Below are 17,203 nucleotides of genomic sequence, written 5' to 3'. Positions count from 1 at the left end.
TAAAAATATTGCAACTGTGCAAGCTTGCTGCTACTTACAAAAATCTGATTATAGTTTGGTCCCAGCTTTGGTGGGAAAAAAAACTGTCACCGGGAATGATAACACCGGTAATTGAAAATAGAGTTAGTATTTCTATAGAGTATCAAACCATACAGAACTTCAACTTTTTATACACTTTCTGTATGCGAAATTAAATGGATCAGTCGCGTATCAAAACATAGTTGGCCTCTCTTATTTTACCTGTAGGAAGACTGCAATTATAACTTAATTTACACAGCAAAAATACTTTTAGTTTAAACAAAGAAAACAGTGTGACAAGACGGTGTGCTGTATTTTACTGGTGCGAAGTTTTGCATATATAGAGCACAGACTGGCGTGACCTGTGAACATCCGCTCGTGTCGTCGCTCTTGGGTTGGCAAGTAGTTGGATTCGTGGCGAGATTCACATTTTGCTATCACAAAAAAAGCTTGACGGTGGTAACCAGACATTTCTACTGCTTAGCTCTGTAGCCAGTATTATGTCTACTGGAAACGTGAGATGACTAGTGATGGGAAAATAATATATATGCATATATATACATTACTTTCAAAGCTGAAGGTACAACTACAGCTGCTTTTAGGAAATGCTAATGAAGGAGGATCGAATCCCTGCTGTAAACCAAACGAATTTAGATGTTTAGTAATTACTGCTCTGTATGACTGTGGAAAATCTGTATGCGAAGCCGTTTCCTAGTTGCGCGCAGTGGAGGCTCCCCCTTCCGTCCCACCGACACGTTAGCATCTTGGAGAAGCTCCACGGAGAAAAGGTGTCCCGATTAGCTGGGAAGTGTGTTTTAAGGTGTGCGCTTTAACTTCAGGTAGTGGCAAATTTTTTCAGTGACATTACTGACGTAACTACGGATTAATTAGGCCATGCGTGATGGGCACGGGCAGCAGCTCGATAACCTCAAGTGCCCTTCGAAGGGGTTTGGGCAGCGGTGGGAGGGTACGGGGTGTTGTTACTGCACACCTGAAAGCGAGGGTCAAAAATGCAAAGCCTGGGTGTCAAAAGGATGCTGCAGCGCTGCTGCCCAGGGGTAACCTCTCTGCTGTGGGCAGAGCCCCAGAAACCCTCCTGCTAATGGCCCGTGGCATGTCACATCCACGTGAAAGGGGCTGCATGACCCTTGGCAGCACGGCTTGGTAGGGAGGCTTTTGGCAGCAGAAAGCTAAACTCGTCCCTAAAGCTTGTGCTGCAGTATCTTGACTTGGGCTCTGAGATTGCTGAAAGACTGGGTCTTTTAGTAAGGGGGAAAAAATACGTAAAAATAAGGATTTTTATTATCATGGCAAGAACAATGATAGGGATGCCAAGATACTACTGCCTTGCAAGATAAAGTGGCACATGTTCTACACAATAATGTGTACAATGTCTGACGACTTTGGAAATCTGTTCTCAAGCAGATTTCCCAATAAATTAACACAACAAAAATACTTATATATAAAACAAAGTCCAAAGGATTTTTTTTAAAGTAAAAGCAAAACCTTCAGGGACTATATTACTTATCTCTCTCTACATATATAATCTCCTGAATTTTTTTAAATAAATTTATTCTTGTCTTAGAAAAATAAAACGAGTAGCCAATTTAGTCAACGGAAAATATCTCACAGACTTAAAAGCATGCCCAGCAAGCATAGCCTTGTAAGACTAAATTAATGTTAAATCAAAGTAATTTGTTACTAAACCAACCTAGTCTGCAATTCACAGTTGATTACTACAAAGTGTATTTTTAAAATTTTTTGGCCCATATAAAAATAACATATTGCAACTCAAAGTGCATTTTTAAAATAAACAATCAACTATTTTTATCAAATAAAATATTTACACCATTTGGTTTTTACAGTCAGAAATGCGCTTCATGCGATGACCATGGGAACATCATCTGAAAATCCAGTTATCATTGGGGCTTCGTCATCCTCATCTCCTGAAAAACAAACCCAGAGTGCTGTTACGCTGCCCTCAGTGTTTCACGGGGCACGACTAAACAGACTACCGAAGCTGGCCACAAAACCGCCCTCAAAACCGGTGTATTGGGGCCTCGCTTGTGCTCTTATCTGGTTGTTGTATCTGTTATATTCAGGTTTTAACTGATTTGCGTGAGAGGGAGTGATTTAAGTGAAGTTGCTAAAAACATTTATCCTGGGCCAGCTTTGTACTCTTAGGACAAGATCAAATCCATAGAGATTTTTATGCCAAAGGTGGTCCAAAGCATGATCGGAAAGTTAGGTCTTGCACTGACTTCACGTCTTTAAAGCTGTCCTGAAATGCTATTGCATGAAACCAAGGGCTACGTACCTAAATCGTCTCCCGATGAGAATATGGCTGAGCCCAGGCGTGAGCTGTAGTGGCTGTTTGCAAAGGCAGTGAAGCTGTTCTGCAGCCGTCGGTGCCTCATGTACAGCACCACGAAGCCAATCCCCAGGGTCACCAGCAGCAGGAACAGCACCGGTACCACGATGGCAGCGACATCCGTGGATCTACCGGTTTTTGCTGCAGAGGCGTCTTCACCTAAGATGAAGGAGGGAGAGAAGTGCCATTTCCAACCCACAGTACGTTCCTCTAGTGAGTTTGTGAGGCTTTCATTAGTCTTTGTTAAGGAGGGTGGGGAAAATGCCAGGGACTTACCAGTTCCTAGTTCATCATAGAGAAGCGTGGCCGGCTCGCCGCACATCTGCCCACTATACAGGCACCTGGCCTGAACGGTGAATGAATAGTTGTGACCTATCTTCAGGTTGGAAACTTTGAAGAAGTTTTCTGTGGTGTTCCCGAGATAAGCCGTGATGTTCATCAAGCTGTCAAACATGTGAATCTCGTAACCCTGAGAGTTGTGAAAACAAAGACAAACCCCAAATCACTTGGCTGCAGAGGTCAGGTTTGCTCCTTCGAACAGGGCTTTGAAACTTGTTTTTCCTCCTGAATCTAGCTTTGAGGAAATGTGTTGGGCTATCAGCCGGGAGAGAGCAATGTAGAGCCTCCTCCAGGCACCCCTGTCAGTGTGCATTGACCTTGGCTAGTTCAGGGAAGAGAGAAGATTTCGGTCTATATCTGGTTCACTCTCTTAGCATCCACCTGAGACCACACAAAACACAGAGTCCAGTAACGGTGATGGCTTTTTTGGTGTAGTTTGTTACCTGCCTGGGCCCTGACAGAGTGCATGTCACGGATTTTCTATCAAAGTCTAAATAATGACAATTCTCAGATGTTACTGATGTGCTTCCTGGCACGGCAGGGCAGTGTCCTATTCCCAGTCCTTTCACACGTGTGAGAGCTGACCTTCTCCAAGACGATAATTGTGTTCCTAAAAGGTGACCGATTGGATCTATCAACTTGAGTGTTTTAATCGTGATACAAATTGAAGTGAGGTCTATGTAGAGGGCTCATCGAGGACACTTAAGGAGCAGAGTGTACTGGTGTATTTTAACAAGTCCATGAAAGGAGCCTTCCAGTGACTCTGCTCTAGATTTTTCTGAAACACTGCCTGCAGGACAGGAGAGACAGCGCAACTTACCCGGCTTTCGTTGAAATTACTTTCCTTTAATGCCAAACTCTTCCAAAAAAGCAGAATATGGTCATTTTCTGTTATAATTTTTAAGGCGTCTGGTGCTGACAGTGGAACTGCAAATGAGAAAAAATGGCAGGCAGGTTAGGTTTTAACATTGGTGACACTTTTTTTTTTTGCTAAGAAACAGCAACGAGGTCGCTTCTGAAGCCTAGTATTTCTTTAGGGATCAGCATAATACTCTGCTTAGAAAAGGGCTGTACTGGAGGAGAGCATACTGTGGCACATAATCTGGCAGGAGTTTGTCAGTGGGTTTTTATGGCAGGACTGTAATGGTAGTTCATGGCGTCTACACAGCCAGCCAAACTGGTGTCTCTTCCATCTTCATCTAGGCAGGAGAAAAACTCCCTGGCTATCATTTGAGAGGCATCCTCTCTGCTGCTGCTGTTCGGGGGTTTAATTGCCTTCCCTGGGAGCTGCAGGGAGGCCTCTTGGCTGTGGGAGAGAACCAAGCCATGCAGAAACACTACTGCAGCCTCTAAGCAGGGCAGGGGTGGGATGGGTGATGTGTGGGACGGGCGCTGGATTCCCTGTACTGGACAGTGCTGCAAGGACTCGCCCCGGCACCCACCCATTTCCTTTACCTGTGTTGATCTTCATGCTGGATTCTTTGCTCATGTTTCCCAGTTGAACAATCACATGGTATTTGCCTCCCGGTTCAAGTTTCTTAATGGTGTACTCCACCGTGCTGTTCCGTGTTTTCACTTTGTAGATTTTATCTGTTTTTCTTACTAAATCTTTAACTGCAACAGCATATAACTGGAGGGGGAGGAAAGGCAACACACAGTGATCGATCTTACCTTCCTGCAGACTTGCTAGCAATCTCATACAATGGTAGGACATTAGACAGGGGGGCAAAATTTGAATTAAACCATGCCTGCGCTCTACAGAAAGCCTGGGAAGTAAGATTTCAAGCCTCTTGCTGGACTCGCTGGATCCCTGCCCGAGATCAGTATTTACAGATACAGAAAATGCACTTACTGGAACAGATGAGGGCAGGAGGAAAATCTCAGGTTGTATTTCTTAATGAATCACAAGGATGCAATGCAAACTCCTGCCCTGTCAAAGTTTCCAGTTTTTCCAAGAAGATTTATACCTTTAAACCTTTGCTGTTAAAGTCTCTGGACCAGAATAAGACCGGAAAGCTTGCTGAGAAAATGACTCGCCTTCAATGGAGCGAGACCTGACCGTACGCCAGCGTGCTAGAAAACAGAATTGGGCTTTGTTGGGGCTGCGCCGGCGCGGCTGGAGCGGGAGGCAGAGCCCACAGCCCAGCTGGCCCCACGCCTGTCCTGCAGGCTGTGCTCAGGCACCCTCCAGCCCGGGCTCCAGGGCAAAGCCGAAGCCCAGACAGGTGTTTTAGCATATGCCCAAGTTTGCTTTCAGATTCAGTCAGCAACAGATATCCCACACCTGACTCTTTTTAAATGCAGAACGAACGTTACAGGCCTGAGCTAATGATGGGTAATGTGAAGTGAGGCAATGCAGGTCTTGGAGGTGTCAGCATCTTGACGATGACTGTTTAGATGGAGGGTAGACCTGATCTCAGACTCTCTTCTCCATCAACAGCAGGGCAGGGAGCTGTCTTTGAGGAAGAGTTTTGCTTGCAAAGGGCCAGGAAAAGGCACTGTGAGATATTACCATGTCCTGGTCGGGTGAATCATAGGGCGATTCCCACTTAATGACCGCGAACGTCTTCCCAGTGTGCACGGAATGGAGGTGCCGAGGGGGAAGCCGGTTGTCAGGGATCATCTTCACCACAACGTAGTCGGACGGTGGCCCTTGGTAGGGAGACATCACACGGACCTTGAAGGGATGACACAGCGGTTAATATTATGCCTTCGCACTTTGGTAGCAAGCTACAGCCCGCAGTGCAGGTAGGAGTGGGAACAGAAAAGGACCCTACCAGAAACAGGTACTGCTCGTCCCGCTGCACGAGCACAGTGATGTTGTGGGAGGTCGTGGTGGTGTTGTGAGGGCTCCTGTACAGCTCTAGGAAGGATGTGGCATAGAAAATGCCATAGACCTGCACAGGAAGAGCACAACAGGGACGGTACAGAGTTTGGCACGGCCCAGAGCATCCACCCAAACTTTCACTGGCTGCCACTTTTTAGGGACATGAAGCAAAGACTTTTTCCTCTGGGCACTCTCTCTTGCCTAAGTTCAGGTTCAGTCTGCCCACTCACCTCTGCATTCCCCACCCTAAAACCTTGGGCTCAGCTCTGATGACACAGCAGTCAATTGAAAGACCACTGGAGCATCATGTTATCAGTATTTCAGCCACTTCTCCACTGGATCAGTGGCTCAATAGACAACAAGAAGGCTTTCTTTGCTTCTGTTTAAGGGGTAACAGCTGCTTTCCCTTGTTGTTTGAGCATAAAATTTTCAGGGCCTTGGAATTCAATCCCAAAAAATAACCCTGATTTAAGATTTTGCTTGTGTTTTGAGCCTCTGAGCTAGATGCCATCCTGGCGGGTGAGAAAAGAGAGTCGGTGCCTTACGACATTCCTCGGTCCGGTCCAGCTGCACTCCACCGCAGTCTGGTTGATGGCCTTGGCTTTGAGACTTGGCGATGCAGGTCTTGTCCCACTGGTCACGACATGTACAAAAGACAGAGGGCTGTCACCCAGCTCCGTCTTAGCCCAAGCAGAAATTTCATAGGGGGTGTGTGCTGTCAAATTTGCCACTGAGCAAGAAGAGAAACATGCACTATTAGGTGAGGCAAAGTGCTGCAATGGCAGGGTGAGAGCGCTAGGAAACGGTCAACATCATCAAACGGTCTTAGACAGGAGCCTATCTCTCTTGGTTTGTGTTTTCATTGAATTTGAGTAATTTCCTTTATACATACAGAAGCACCTGGGGCTCTGGTGTCTAACCTAGCCTGTGCTTTTCAGCATCGGCATGCTTTCCCCATATCTAGACTGCACACACCAGAGATTTTTCCAAACTAGAAATTTGATTAATAGGGACATGTGCTGTATACAAGCGCAAGAAATCATTGATCTTCTGCAGAGTAGATAAGGAACCACAAACAAAATCCCGTGTGATGAGAAACGGCTAGTGCAGCTCTGCAGGATAAATCCCAAATCTGCTTGAAACCTCCAAGTCCTAAAAACAGAGGCCAAGGATTTGCTGGTTTGTCCTCTCCAGATTTACTCTTTCCTAAACAGAAACTACTAGTTGCAAAAAAAGAAAAAAAAATAATCCTATGGCCTTCTGTAAAACCTTCCATTTGGTGTTAACTAAAGCAGAATTTTACACTTAGCACAGAATTTACCTTTTTGGATGGACTTTTCTCCTTCTATGATCAGAGTCCTTTTCTCCTGCCTGTGTGTATCAAATGTCCAGTAGATGTTCACGACGTAACCGCTGACCTGTCAAGCAGCAGGGGCACACAATACGAACTATCAGTTCAGCTGCTTTTGCACGCAGTGAAAGAGTCACTGCTGAAAGTCTTGGCATTGTATTTTCCATCCTAATTAAGAGCGCTGGGGCAGTTTACGAGCAGTAAGAAATGACTTGGCATGAAATAACTAGTTTCAAAAAGTAATTGCAATACTTAAATAGGTGACAGCTTATCCCATCCAGTATTTTCCATTTACCCAACGCAGGCCTTTTTTTCTTTATTTTAGTTTCACAAGTAAAGGTAAAAATGTTACCTTGATATTAGTAGTCATTTTTAGGCTGAAACTTATGGAGTCCTCACTGTAGCTCTCAATGTGTATGACAGGTGGAGGAATAACTGGAAGGAAAGAGAGAAACAGCTGTTACTGCAGCACAAAAAGATACAAATACTTATTGAGAGGGGACAGGTAAAATACAGGCTTTCGTTACGGCAACCAGCTCTCAGACCAGGCATCCCCCATCTTTCCAGCCCCAACCTTGGCTGTCTCTGAGACATGTGCTCCTTGGAGAAGACACTGACATGCTGTACCTCCATCATTTTTTCAGTCAAACGCCTGAAAGCTGCCTTATCTGTGCCCTTGCTCAGCACAGGCTGGAAGCAGAGAGGTCTGGGCACAGGTATTTTACTTCTGAACTCAATGGGACAAGCTCATATTCCAGTTAACGGCTTCTGGCCATCCCAGGAACTGGTGAGGGAGGTCAGGAGCTATGGGCTGGGAAATACTTGTGCAAAACCTGAAGTGAAAGTTATTATGGTTCTTTCTACCTCTGTTTTTCTAACCATCAGGTACTCATGGACTTTGTATTATCTGAACCCTGCAATTTTAGTAGCATGGTGTTTGCTTTTCTTTCATCAACATGGTGAGGATGCACTTTTATCTAACAAATTAGCAGAATTTTGACATCAGAATATAGGTTTGAAAGAAAAACTTGGCATGAATACAAACGATTTCAAAAGGCTTTTCTAAAAACAGTTTGGAGGGAAATGATTTACTGTGTTTGAATCTATCTACTGTTAGACTGTAATGTTGTGATAGTTCCTGGGAGCCTCAGTGGTCTTTTAGTGGTCTAACCTACATGGGATGCAGAAACCATCATAATCATAACCTAAGAAGGAGAAGAATGACCAAGCATCCTTTCATCCAGTGACAGTAAAGGGGTTAGTGGTAATGTGTCTCGCCTATCTGAAAGTAGGATCTAGCCTACAGGAGTCAAAGGGAATCCATCTGCAGTCTAGGAGAGAGGGGCATCTTCTGGACAGGCTTCTTGCCCACTTCCAAGGCAGTACATTCATCCTACGTGCCACAGAGTTCAGAGGAAGAGTCGGCAATCCATTCAGACTTGCCACTGAACTTTGAGGCAGCTCAAGTTAAGTGAAATGATACAGCAAAGTCATTAAATAGTGTAAAACGCTCAATAGGGAAGAATAAAGGACAAGGAGGCGGTTATGCATGTTGATGCTAACCCTTTAGGCTTATATTCTGCCTTTTTGTTATGTTGTCTGAGTTGACTGAAACAACAACATTTACCTTTGCCTTTTACGGTGGTTATGGATTTGGCATCACTCCAATTTCCCACTCCTCGACTAGTTACCGCAGCAACCTTTTCAAATAAAAGGGTTAGTTAATATGAACAAACGTACGCCGCCAACATTTTATAATGCAAACAGAGAATGAGGTTAGAGCAAGGTTACGGACATGGCAGAGCTCATGGGAAAAGGACTTTGAAGCAAACAATAGCTTAATTACTTGGCAATAAAATGCTTATTACAGAGATAAAGCAGACTACTTTAAGTCAATTAAAGGAATCTAAAAGGAAGGAGGTGCATCCTCTTTGCAGATAACTGCTCTCTTATGAGATCTTTATGAGGAGTCCATCAAGATAAGGAGCTTTGGACTCCATTGGCTGTAGCATAGGTAAGAACCACGCCGGTGAGGTCCATGTGAGTGCTGAATCTAGTTCCAAAGATTTATTTGGGAACAGATTTGTATGGGAAGGAATACCATGGAAGGAAAGACTCGCTCCAACCGACTGCGAGAATAACACTGATTCATGGGAGTCGGGGCACGTTTATCCCACCTCCCAGTGAACTCCCCCAAGAACCCATGCTCATTCAGCACAGGGAGGATGGACAATGGCAGAGTATACATTTCCCAGGGCTCACTGTGCAGACTTTCATTTCCTATTCTTATTACTTCTGTCTATAATTACCCAGCTTCTCCCATGTGCATACATTCCCCACAGGCAGATCTGCCTCTTCTCCCAGTGATGCAGTAAGGACCAAATTTATCTCTGGCCCAGATCCAGTGCAATTGCAGTGACATTGGAACGGGCAATTAGAAATGCAGATTTCATGATACAACCTGGCCTTCTGGGAGAAGGAGCCTTAATTCAGGCCTTGAAACTATATATATTAGCAGCGCAAATGCCAAGCCCCCATGGTGTGTTCACATTAAAGGGCAGGATTTTAACAACATACTTTTTTGGCAAGTACTTGACTGCGTAAGACTTAGGCCATTTAGTGAAAAGTAATGAGAGCATGCGTAGATAGAGCTTTGAAAATACTCACTCTAACTGTGTATAACGTGTTGACCTGTAAGTTCTTGATCTCAGTGTAGTTCTTGGTGGTTCTAAGGGACGACCACTCCTTGGATCCACTCCTGCTGTATTCCACCTAGGAGCACCAAAACAAGGGATGAAGGCTCCACAGTCAACAATACTGCGGGGTGACAGGTCCCTCTGTGTCAAAATGTCAGTAGAAAGAAGTACGAAAGCTTAGAAAGGGAGCCAGAAATTATGAACTGGAGGGCTGTGTTGCTACCTAGAGCCCTGCAGCATTTCTTCTCCCAACTTGCCCGACGCTCTCAGCAGTCTTATTATGAACTGGAGGGCTGTGTTGCTACCTACAGCCCAGCAGCATTTCTTCTCCCAACTTGCCCGATGCTCTCAGCAGTCTTGCTCTACGAAATGTCCTATTCCTGGCCCGCTCCCCTCCCCACCAAGATAGCTGTGTTCAGACAGGCCAGCCCGCATTGCTGCGACCCCCCAGCAGCCTTCCCCATCCCACCGCCAATCTGGACTCGGCCCTGCCGGGCAGCTGGACTTACGATGAATTCTCGTATGAGGCCGTGGGCGTTCACGGGGGGACTCCAGCAGCCCGTCACCACACCCTCAGCTTCTTTGTTCAGGGACAGCTGAAGGTTAAAGGGAGCATCTGGTACTAGGGAGAGAAACAGAGGTGTTGGTGACAGTCGCAGTTGCGTGTCCGGATCACACGGGGAAAACCGGGGTCTCCCTGAAAGGCTGGGACAAAGGGGGGATGGCCAGGCAGCCCAGGCTCATGGCAGATGTCTTATTCCTGCAGCTGTGTCCCAAGTCCCTTTCACCCCCCTTCTGGAGCAATAAAGCCTTTTTCATAACTGCAGTGAAGCTAGGATTTTGCTAAGCTCTTTGCTTTATTTTGCATCCCTTCCCTCACCTGACCTCCGTTCTGCAACTAGAAAGATCTTGCTCCTTGTGTGTGGTACTGAACATTCCCACAGGCTCAGCACTGCACTGTGGGAAGAGATGACCTTCCCAGTGACACTAAACCTCTACATCAGGGGGAAGAAAGAGGGCAGGTCGGTGACCCAGTGCAGGACTGGCTCTAGGCAGGGAACCCACAGACCTTTTTCCCAGTCCAGCACAATTCCCAGGCCTGTGAAAAGACTCCTTTTGCTCGCAATGGGGATACCTCTGTGGTATCTACTTTCTAAGCTGAAGCGGCATGCATCAGGTCGCTGATACGACCATGCAGGTCTGCTTACATCCTTCAGGTGCCCGGAGGGTGATGAAGTCATTGGTGTTGTAGACTCGGCTGAGACACTGCACTTGGACTTTCACCTGATAGGTACAGTCAGGCTTGAGGACTTTCAAAACGCTGTTGGTTTTGTTGCTGTGGGTTTCCAAAATCTTCCAAATGCTTTCACCGACTATCCTGCACGAGAAAGTCACACCCCTCCAGTCAGGACAGTGTTTAGTGACAAAGAGTGAAACCATCTGTCTGTATGTTAAGAGCTTGCTTAGTTTTCTCTTCCGTAAAGCCACACTGCTGGCTTGAAAAGATGTGCTTTGAAAGCCTGAACTAAACGTAGCTGAGAGACTTATAAGCACTGTCCTCTGAGGTTTTCTGTAACTGCTGTGCTCTCATTTCATGACTTTGTTCTTGTTAGTGGCCCCAGAAAGACAAGACCCGAGTGGAAAAAAACCCCTGAATATAGCCACATTACCGTCTGAGTAAACCATCATGGAGGAAACAAACACAGATTTTCACAAATGCCCCCTAGTTACAGCTATTTTGGGTCTCCCTTGCAACCAAGTATTAGATTTTCCAAGTGGAACTAGATTGCGCAGCTCTCAGTCTTTCAGGCCTGATTCTGTACGGTACTTTGCTGTAAACATGAGCACACTGATACCTGTGCTCCTGCCTCTCCTAGCCTTTACTTGATACGAATAGCAACGGGTCATGCAGCGTAACGGGCAGTGTACCTGTAATAGACGTTGTAGACACAGGAGGTCGAGGACATTCTTTTCGGCCGAGCCCATGTCAGAGTGACATCACCGGAGAAATCAGCCGTCCACTGGAGGTTCTGGACTTTGTACACGATTGTGTCATCTAAACAGGCAACAAGAAAAGTTAGTGTATCGGAGGGAAACAAGCCCTTTGCCCAGAACAGAAATCGGAGTTATGTTTGTAGCACAAACAACACATGGAGGTAGAAACAGTAGTATGACTGAAGGGAGTATCTGCACCGATCAAATTAGATGTGTAATTTAGGTAGGCGTTATCAGTGGAGAAGAGTGGGCTCATCAGAAGGCAGTTCAGAGCAGAACATACCCCTGGTGCTCTTAGTTCTTCCCCAAAAGTCTTGGTTGTCTTTATGCTGCATCATGCAAGCATTCCCTTTCCCCTAAGGAAAGATAAAGCGTGCTGTTGATGAAATACTCAACATCATTTTGGAAGTGTATGAGTGCAAACTGATCAGTGCAAGCTAAGTCACTCTTCTGCTCGTGTGATGAATCTGTGCTGTCACTGGAAGCCATCCAGGGCCTTTCTTTGCGTCGTTTTCCTTATTGCGTCTTGCGTTCAGCCGAAGAACCCAAGTGAAGGCTGGTAATTAAGGCAGTAGTCTAATTGCCTTGACGCCAGCCCTACGGCTGAATTGCCGCCTGACCTTGGGAGAGGCACTTAGGGGATAACGGCACTGTGAGATCCAGCACTGGCAGCGGTGGGGACTGGAAGTGTGGGGACTGGAAGTGCTTATCTGAAATGGCCTAAATCCATGCTCTGCTCCCGCTAGGGCATTCCCTGCTCTCTCCCCCTGGGGACCACACACTGGAGCCCACATCCAAACGCTGTGGCCTGGCCCTGCTCAGGTGCTCAGTTTCAGTCCCAGTGCTGTACAGAAACCAAGCAGAGCGAAGCCAAACTGCTGCTGCTTTGCTTTCCCTAACCAACTGGAAATGAAACCCAGCAGGCATGCGGGTCTGTGGACAAGACAAGCTATCCGAGGGAAAAGAGATGGTTTCCCCTTGGCGTAGCAGCCAAGCTGTGAATCTTAGCAGCTCCTTCCCCCTCCCCTGAACTTGCTAGCCTCTCTCAATCAATATTTAATTACAGAACTAAAACCTGATTGATGCTCAAACCCCCAAGCAGTTCAGTAGGAACACGGCTGAATCTCACGGCTGGCCAGAGACAACGATTGATCGCTGTTATCTGCCCAGGGCGGGCTGCTGCGTGCATCCCGCCTGCCTCTGCAGGGCCACCAAAGGCCAGCGTGGGAGGACCAGTGATGGCAACAGGGCACGTGCCATGGCTCCCAGGGTCACCTTGCAAAGGAAGACAGAGCTGAAGACTACTGCTTCACCTGTGGGCCATGTAAAATAGACAGCTTTGGTCCTACCCATCCTAAGGTTTTTTTTCTGTGTCTGAGGCTGCTGGAAGACAAATTGTCAGTATAGAAGCTGGCTGGGAAGTTTGCCCAGCTAGTTATAAATGGGTGAGGAGGTAGCTTGGGCAACTGAACAGAGGCAGATATGTCCAGGATGCTGTGAATGAAAGGTCACATATCCAAGCAAGCACCTCTGCGTGCTAGCACACAGCAGGGGATGAGAAATGGGAGAGGGCTGCTGCTTACCAGTACAGTTCCTCTCATCGCTGCTGTCTGAGCAGTCCAGATATCCATCACACCGCTCTGTCACCATAATGCAGGCCTCTCCGTCCTCGCATTTATAACCATTAGGGCACGACAGGGTGCTGTGAGTAGCTGAAAGAGGCAGAACGGTTTCAGGACTCAAGGCAGGAAGGTTCCCTCACCAGCACGGGGCTGTCTGCAGTGCCAGTGCTGCTTCAAAAGCTGGCGTGATGCTGGGGTGGCTGCATGTCAGGGACGGAGCTCAGGCAGAGCGTGTCAGTCATAGGGCTATCTCATTCTGGCTGCATCTTCTGGCACGGTGGCATCAGAACCTGGAGCTTATCCCATGGAAAACAACAACTGGACTTCTAACGGGAATGGCACTGGTTGCTTGGGCTTTTTATTCCTTTTTTATGTAATGCTGCATTTACGGCAAGGATTTCACCAGCAATAAAACTCCTCAGTGGGTCGCCCATCCTCACAATGGGCTTCCCACGGGGAAGAGCCAGGCGAGACGCTCTCCCCTCCCCGCACTTACGGCAGTTCCTCTCGTCCGTGCCGTCCTGGCAGTCCCGCAGGCCATCGCACCGCTTCCAGTTGGGGATGCACTTGTGCAGCTGCTGGCACTCGAACTCGAACCTGCTGCAGCGTCCCGGGAGCACCGGGGAGGTGGCCGTCACGTTGGGTCCTGCACACAGCAGCCAGTGAGGAAACCACCCAAGGCACGGCCAGGCTGTCACTGCCACCAGGAGGGACCAAACCCTGTCCCCAGGTCCCGACTCCACTAGATGGCAATCTCTTCCCATCTAGCAGGTAGATGGCTGCCGCCGGGGTGATGCCCAAGCCATCCTCTCTCCTGATTGCAGAGGGCTGCAAAAGCAACTAGTTTGCAGGGCATGTCCTGCACTGGCTCAGAGCTTGGCAAGCCTTAGCAAGGACCACAGTGAGAAAAAAAAACCTCTTTTACCTCCAGCGTAGGTGGGAGCTGGAATCCCACCCTGCAGACCCGCTTTCTGTGCCCCTACACAGTCTAAGACACGACATTTGAGCAGAGACCTGCTGCAGCAGCAATTCATGCCACATGTAGAGCTGGAGCAGCGTCCCAGCTGGCGGCAGGTCTGACCCCAGGGAGAGAGGAGATGGTGGGCTTTTACACCACGGTGTAATCTAACCCTGTAATCTGGCAAGGCTCTGAGACTGAAAGGCCGACAGATCCTGCAGATGTGATCTTACAGAAAAAGGAAAAGGGGTGAGGAAGAGAAAAGCTTACGTGAAGTAGGGCAGGCTTCCTCGTCGGAGCCATCGGTGCAGTCCTTGTAGCCGTCGCAGACCCAGCTGTTTATGATGCAGGCGCCGCTGTTGCAACGGAAGTGATTCGGTAAACACGTTGGTGGGATCGATGTAGTAATGGGATGAACTGGAGAACCTAAAAATACACCGAGGAGAGCTGATCTGAGATCCCTGCTCCTGTGTATGGGCTGTAAGCTGTGTCTGCTCCCAGCAGACTGAGAGCCACCATCAGTGGAAGGAAGCGGGGAGCAGGCAAGGCATGACAAGCCCACTGTTTTCACCTGCATTGTATCTGCACAGTTCCTAATCAGGATTCCCAAAAACACGGAGTAAAAAGACACACGAGAGTGTGCGCACAGCCCATTCATAGGGGATTCTCAGAGCCACAGGGGCTGGTGCGGGCTGTCCCAAGCAGCCCTGTGGGAAGGCAACTGATGCTGAGAGCATCCTTCAGCATGCCGCAGCCCAGCCTTGGCCAGGGCTCCTGTGAGCAGAGCACAGGAGAGCAGAGAGCCATGTGCCCTTACCCTCGCAGTCCTTCTCATCGGACCAGTCCCCGCAGTCGTTCTCCTCGTCACACTTCCACCGGTTGGGGATGCAGTGCCCATTCCCGCATTGGAACTGATAGTACCGGGAGCAATTTGGGGCCTCTGTCGGGTTTTCTGATAACAAGAGGAGAGTCCTGTGAGCCATCAATGTTATCTCAACAGCCTTCAGCACAGCTGAGGTGTGGGACCGTCTCAGGCTGGGCTACAGCCAGCCCAGAGAGCATCATGCTATCTATTTGCCTGAGCAGCATGGACAGCGTTCTTTCTCTTCATCTCCAGCATCCCCATTCCTCACAGCCCTCGCCAGCCTTTGCCACCACTATTATGCCTGTGTACTGGGTGCTTCATGGCCAGACACCACCTATGATCTCGGAACCAGAGCTGACGGCAAAATTCAGACAGAGCATGGCAGAAATGGGGAAGCAAACCCTGCAACTCTGAAATGAAGATGCAGCTGCTTCATCTGGCTGGGTACAGCTCCTACAGCTACCCAGGGAACAGTGGTAAATATTGAGTTTGACTGAGAACTGCCTGTCTGCTTTGGGCTGGGAATCTGTGGAGTAAATATAGTCACATATAACTTAGTCAACCATGAGATGTGTCAGCCGTATCAGATTTTCAGTGTGTTTCACTTTACCAACCTGCAATATGAGGAAAATGATACTGATCTCCATGTAAGACACTCTGCGACGTGCAAGTGGAATCACACACTCACACACACGTATACGTACACACACAAGTGCCTATGTAGAACATGAAGAAGCCAGTACTCTATGCTCCTGAAATTCAAAGGAGGCTGCAGCTATTGTGGCAAGAGACCCTGAGGTACTGCTTACCACAGTTTGCTTCGTCAGAGTAATCGCCACAGTCATCCATCCCGTCGCACTTCCACACCAGGCTGATGCACACGCCGTTCTGGCACTGGAAGCTGAACTGGTCACAGGTCCGGTGGAACTCAGGGTCCTGGGCTGCAGGGTGGCACGGAGAGACATCAGAGGTTTAGTGTAAAGACCAAATGCTTGAGGGAAGCTCATCATTGAGGAGGAAGAAAGGAGCACATTCGAAGGCAATCATGGATTTATAAAGAGAGCATTACAGTCCAGAGCTGCCTTTTAGGAGATCTGGCAGCTTTCTGGTACCTGGGGAAATGCACTCGCCTTTCCATGCCTCTGGTTTCATTCTCTATCCAACCCTCCTTTTGCAAAGAAGCACAATATCACACTTACAGCAGCCAGCATAGTTGGCATCTTCATCTGATCCATCTCGGCACTGGATGATGCCATCACACACCATGGAGTGGAACAAGCACTGTTGCCGGTTCTTGCACACAAAATCCATGTAGCGGGTGCACAGAGGTTCTGGAGAAATGGGAGGTCAGGAGGAGAGGGGGTGGCACCTCTGCTGTCTTTGGCCCTGTCCAGACCCTGAAGGCTGTCAGCCCTCACTGACGGGGCCCCACCAGCTCCCCACGGCCCCAGTACTCACCACAGTGCTGCTCGTCTGAGGCATCGGAGCAGTCGTTGATGCCGTCGCAGTGTTTGCTGGTTGGGATGCAAGTGCCGTTCGGGCATTGGAAGCCGTTGCACTTTTTTTCTGAAATTCAGAATTGGGTGGATGTTGTGTGGGGTTTTTTTAAGCTGCCTTTAGTTAGCTACAAAAAAAAACATGCCACAAACCCAATTGCCTTCTCCCTCTGTCTGCCTGCGTTCGGAGGGATGGGAATCGTCCCCCTGAGTTTGCTGCAGGCTTATCTCAGTGAGTTTGTGGAAATCCCTCCCGCCCCATGGCAGAGCCCCCTCCGCACACAGCGCACGTTACCGCAGTTGGTGGGGTCCTCGTCGGAGCTGTCCTGGCAGTCGGCATCACCGTCACAGGCCCAGCGCTGCGGGATGCAGTGGCCGTTCTGGCACTGGAAGCTGGAGGCCTCGCAGGTGTGATATACTGCTGAAACCAGAGCCAGGGGGACCGCCTGAGCATGGGGTACCACCACATTCCCACTGAGCTGTGGCACATGTTGAGTTGGGCCCCATCGCCACGCACCCCTGCTCCTTCCACCTGCACCAGGACTTCACGCCACGGCAGGTCCCAGCACTGAGCGCAGCTCCAGAGCACAAGTGACCACACTGTGGACACCAGGCAAGAAATGGCCGGGAGGCGAGGTTCTCCCTGGGTCGTGCCATGGTCTTTT

General features: G+C 48.4%; 1 protein-coding gene across 1 annotated transcript in view; it reads right to left on the bottom strand.

Annotated features, from left to right (window-relative positions):
- Window positions 1-1,507: 1,507 nt before the first annotated feature.
- SORL1 (sortilin-related receptor, L(DLR class) A repeats containing) overlaps window positions 1,508-17,203 on the bottom strand; it is a 39,012-nt gene continuing 23,316 nt past the window's right edge. Inside the window, exons 25-47 of the mRNA XM_009705550.1 lie at window positions 16,834-16,959; window positions 16,501-16,608; window positions 16,242-16,373; window positions 15,852-15,983; window positions 14,995-15,129; window positions 14,448-14,603; window positions 13,716-13,865; window positions 13,181-13,309; window positions 11,532-11,658; window positions 10,811-10,980; window positions 10,112-10,224; window positions 9,574-9,678; window positions 8,534-8,606; window positions 7,259-7,341; window positions 6,877-6,973; window positions 6,101-6,285; window positions 5,506-5,625; window positions 5,241-5,405; window positions 4,184-4,358; window positions 3,549-3,655; window positions 2,666-2,858; window positions 2,336-2,548; window positions 1,508-1,964 (exon numbers count right to left, since the gene is read on the bottom strand). Coding sequence (XP_009703852.1) covers window positions 1,897-1,964; window positions 2,336-2,548; window positions 2,666-2,858; window positions 3,549-3,655; window positions 4,184-4,358; window positions 5,241-5,405; window positions 5,506-5,625; window positions 6,101-6,285; window positions 6,877-6,973; window positions 7,259-7,341; window positions 8,534-8,606; window positions 9,574-9,678; window positions 10,112-10,224; window positions 10,811-10,980; window positions 11,532-11,658; window positions 13,181-13,309; window positions 13,716-13,865; window positions 14,448-14,603; window positions 14,995-15,129; window positions 15,852-15,983; window positions 16,242-16,373; window positions 16,501-16,608; window positions 16,834-16,959 — 3,062 coding nt within the window. The 3' untranslated portion in view covers window positions 1,508-1,896. The remainder of the gene's footprint in view (window positions 1,965-2,335; window positions 2,549-2,665; window positions 2,859-3,548; window positions 3,656-4,183; window positions 4,359-5,240; window positions 5,406-5,505; window positions 5,626-6,100; window positions 6,286-6,876; window positions 6,974-7,258; window positions 7,342-8,533; window positions 8,607-9,573; window positions 9,679-10,111; window positions 10,225-10,810; window positions 10,981-11,531; window positions 11,659-13,180; window positions 13,310-13,715; window positions 13,866-14,447; window positions 14,604-14,994; window positions 15,130-15,851; window positions 15,984-16,241; window positions 16,374-16,500; window positions 16,609-16,833; window positions 16,960-17,203) is intronic.

The sequence above is a fragment of the Cariama cristata genome, unplaced genomic scaffold (assembly GCF_000690535.1).
Source record: "Cariama cristata isolate BGI_N322 unplaced genomic scaffold, ASM69053v1 scaffold5168, whole genome shotgun sequence".
In the NCBI taxonomy this organism is placed as follows: Eukaryota; Metazoa; Chordata; class Aves; order Cariamiformes; family Cariamidae; genus Cariama; species Cariama cristata.
The sequence above is the reverse complement of the archived record's forward strand: the minus strand, read 5'-3'. Positions and strand labels throughout refer to the sequence as shown.